We start from the raw sequence: 2,407 nt of genomic DNA on the forward strand, positions 1-2,407 counted from the left end.
GCCCTGGGACACAAAAACTGGTTGTTAGTCTCAACACGGCACCAAAACCAGCCTAGAACCCTACGGAAGGGACAAGAACCACCAGGGACGTGTCCCTTCCGGGATGGAACACCATCACGTGTCTTGAGCCCCAAGATGAGGGTTGAATTCCCATCACACGCTCTTGAATCCCAAGTTATAAATTGTCCCTATAACTCAGTAAAACTATTAAAAAGTGAAAAATCTGATCGAATACCCCATGGGAGACACCCTGGGGTGGGAGAGAAAAAAAACACGGGAGCTTTTTTGCGTTCCAGTAACTCGTGGACCCCAACAGGGTCACACCAAACCTTCCAACCAGAGGGACCACAGGGCTGCCGAGACCCCGGAGACGATTTCTGGATGTGCGGCAGCTCCTCCGCTTGTCCATCCCTTTTCTTCCTCCGCAAGGAGACACCGGGTTGTAATTCCAGCTCCTTTGCCCGCAACTCACCTCCGCCAGAAGGACTATCCTCTTCCCGTCCGGCCAGATGACGTGGTCCACCTGGGACCTCACCCTCTCCCAGGTCAGCTCGGGCGTGCGCAGGCTGGCCTGGAACACGGCGTTAAAAGAGTTAAAGCACCGGCAAAAGATCAAAAACCAGAAGCGATGGAATAGAAATGAAAAAAAGGAAGCAACTCGCTGACATCGTCCTGGGTTCAGAGTTTCCTTTGGGTCCGGTCGCGGTCCCAGACCCATGAAACCTTCATGAATCACCACCTGGAGCTATTTTTATGATTCCAACACATCAAAGCTCCGGCAACTATTGTTCAAGCTCTTCTGGCTGCAGAGGATTCACTGGTCTCTTCTTTCCAGCACAGAAAATGACTTCAAACCCATGGCTTTGGCCAAGAAATTCTCCATCAACCTTCAGACAAGACTTTCCCATTTTTCTGCTCATCTCCAAGCAGATTTCCGTGCCGCAAGAGCCCGGAGGGGTTGAGCGTGCCGTGTTGAGCCAAGCTGAGCTCTGGGCTGGGTTTGAACGGTAAAATAACCCAAAAGCAGGGGGACTGGGTGGGAGAGGGCTATTCACGGGCTCTCCAGGGGAAGGAATGAGGCTGGGGGACACCAGACACTGCGCTGGAAACTGGAAAAATTTATCCAGAATCCTTTGGGATCGCAGGAATGACACATCCGCCAGCATCTGCTGGGACATGCGGAGCGATGGAATATTTTTTTCCCCTCCCAGGTGCTTGCTAAAGCACCACAGGTCAGAAAAATCTGCCAGAGGGTCCCAAAAACACCATCACCCCCAGCCCGCGCCCATCCCCGCGCTCACCACGTCGATCTCGGTGTTGGAGTGCCCCATGTTGCAGACGATGCAGCTGTTCTTCATCCGATCCAGATGTTCCCGGGTCACCACGTTCTTGTTGCCTGCCAGGCAGCGATACCCGTCACAAATCCCCACGTTCACTTTTCCCCATTTTTTTTTCCCCTTTCCTTTGGGAAATGATGGATCCGATGGACCCATCCCTGGGGACCGTGTACCTGTGCAGGTGATGACGATGTCAACTTGTCTGATGACCTCGTTGAGTTTCACGAGCCGGAATCCATCCATGCTAAGAGGAGAGGGGAGAAAAATCGGTGTGAGAAGCAGCAAAAACCACGCCCAAAATAGGACAAAAAACCCAATCAAGTGATTCTCAGATATTTGTTTTAACTTTCCTGAGTAAAAAAACCGCACAGCAGCATGCGAAGGGCCGCGTACCCCAAGAGGAGGGTTTCTGGAGTGAACCTGGAGGATTTGGGACCATTGTGGGGAGAAGTGAAGTGAGATTTTGGGGGGTTTCACATTTTCTGCACCTGCAAATCTCAATTTTCCACCCAGACGGCGTTTTGAGAGCTGCTGCTCCTGCATCCAGAAGATGCAGAAATGCCCTCCTGCTGCAGAATCCCTTCTGAGATGGTTTTAGATCATCTTAAAAAAAAAAACAACAACCCCACAGATGTCTATCATTCACCCCGCAATCCATATTTAGGCACCTAGAAGATTTTTTGAGGTGCTGAGCACTCAGCAAATCTTCCCTGACCTCACCCATCAAGGTGTATTTGGCGTGTCGGATAACAAGGGCAGGATTTTTTTTTAGGATTTGTTGACAGTCCTCCCGAGAACTTATTTCAGTGCCTCTCACAAGCTGCAGAATCGTAGTGACTGTAAAAAAACCAGTAATTTTTTTCCTGCTGGATGTCCCATTTACTGGGCTTTTTTTCCTCGCTGCAATCGACCAAACTCAGAACTAAGGATGCGGGTGCTGGATGTGCCGCTTCCGAAGGTCGCGAAGCAAACCCAAAGGTGATCAGCTCTGCTAATTCAGCACGGCTCGTTAGTTTTCTCCCTGCGACAGCCCTCTGAAAGCCTGCTGTGCGGAAGAGCCTGCGGGTTTA

General features: G+C 50.9%; 1 protein-coding gene across 1 annotated transcript in view; it reads right to left on the reverse strand.

Moving 5' to 3' along the window:
* The window catches only part of LOC104468352 (putative adenosylhomocysteinase 3), a gene marked incomplete at both ends in the record, with an annotated part of 5,128 nt that overhangs the window by 1,570 nt on the left and 1,151 nt on the right, over positions 1–2,407 (reverse strand). The window contains 4 exons of the mRNA XM_010082454.1: positions 1–3; positions 473–571; positions 1,302–1,396; positions 1,511–1,581. The exon at positions 1–3 is cut by the window's left edge and continues 60 nt beyond it. Of these exons, the coding sequence (XP_010080756.1) occupies positions 1–3; positions 473–571; positions 1,302–1,396; positions 1,511–1,581 (268 nt within the window). The remainder of the gene's footprint in view (positions 4–472; positions 572–1,301; positions 1,397–1,510; positions 1,582–2,407) is intronic.

The sequence above is a fragment of the Pterocles gutturalis genome, unplaced genomic scaffold (assembly GCF_000699245.1).
Source record: "Pterocles gutturalis isolate BGI_N339 unplaced genomic scaffold, ASM69924v1 scaffold28404, whole genome shotgun sequence".
Classification (NCBI taxonomy): domain Eukaryota; kingdom Metazoa; phylum Chordata; class Aves; order Pterocliformes; family Pteroclidae; genus Pterocles; species Pterocles gutturalis.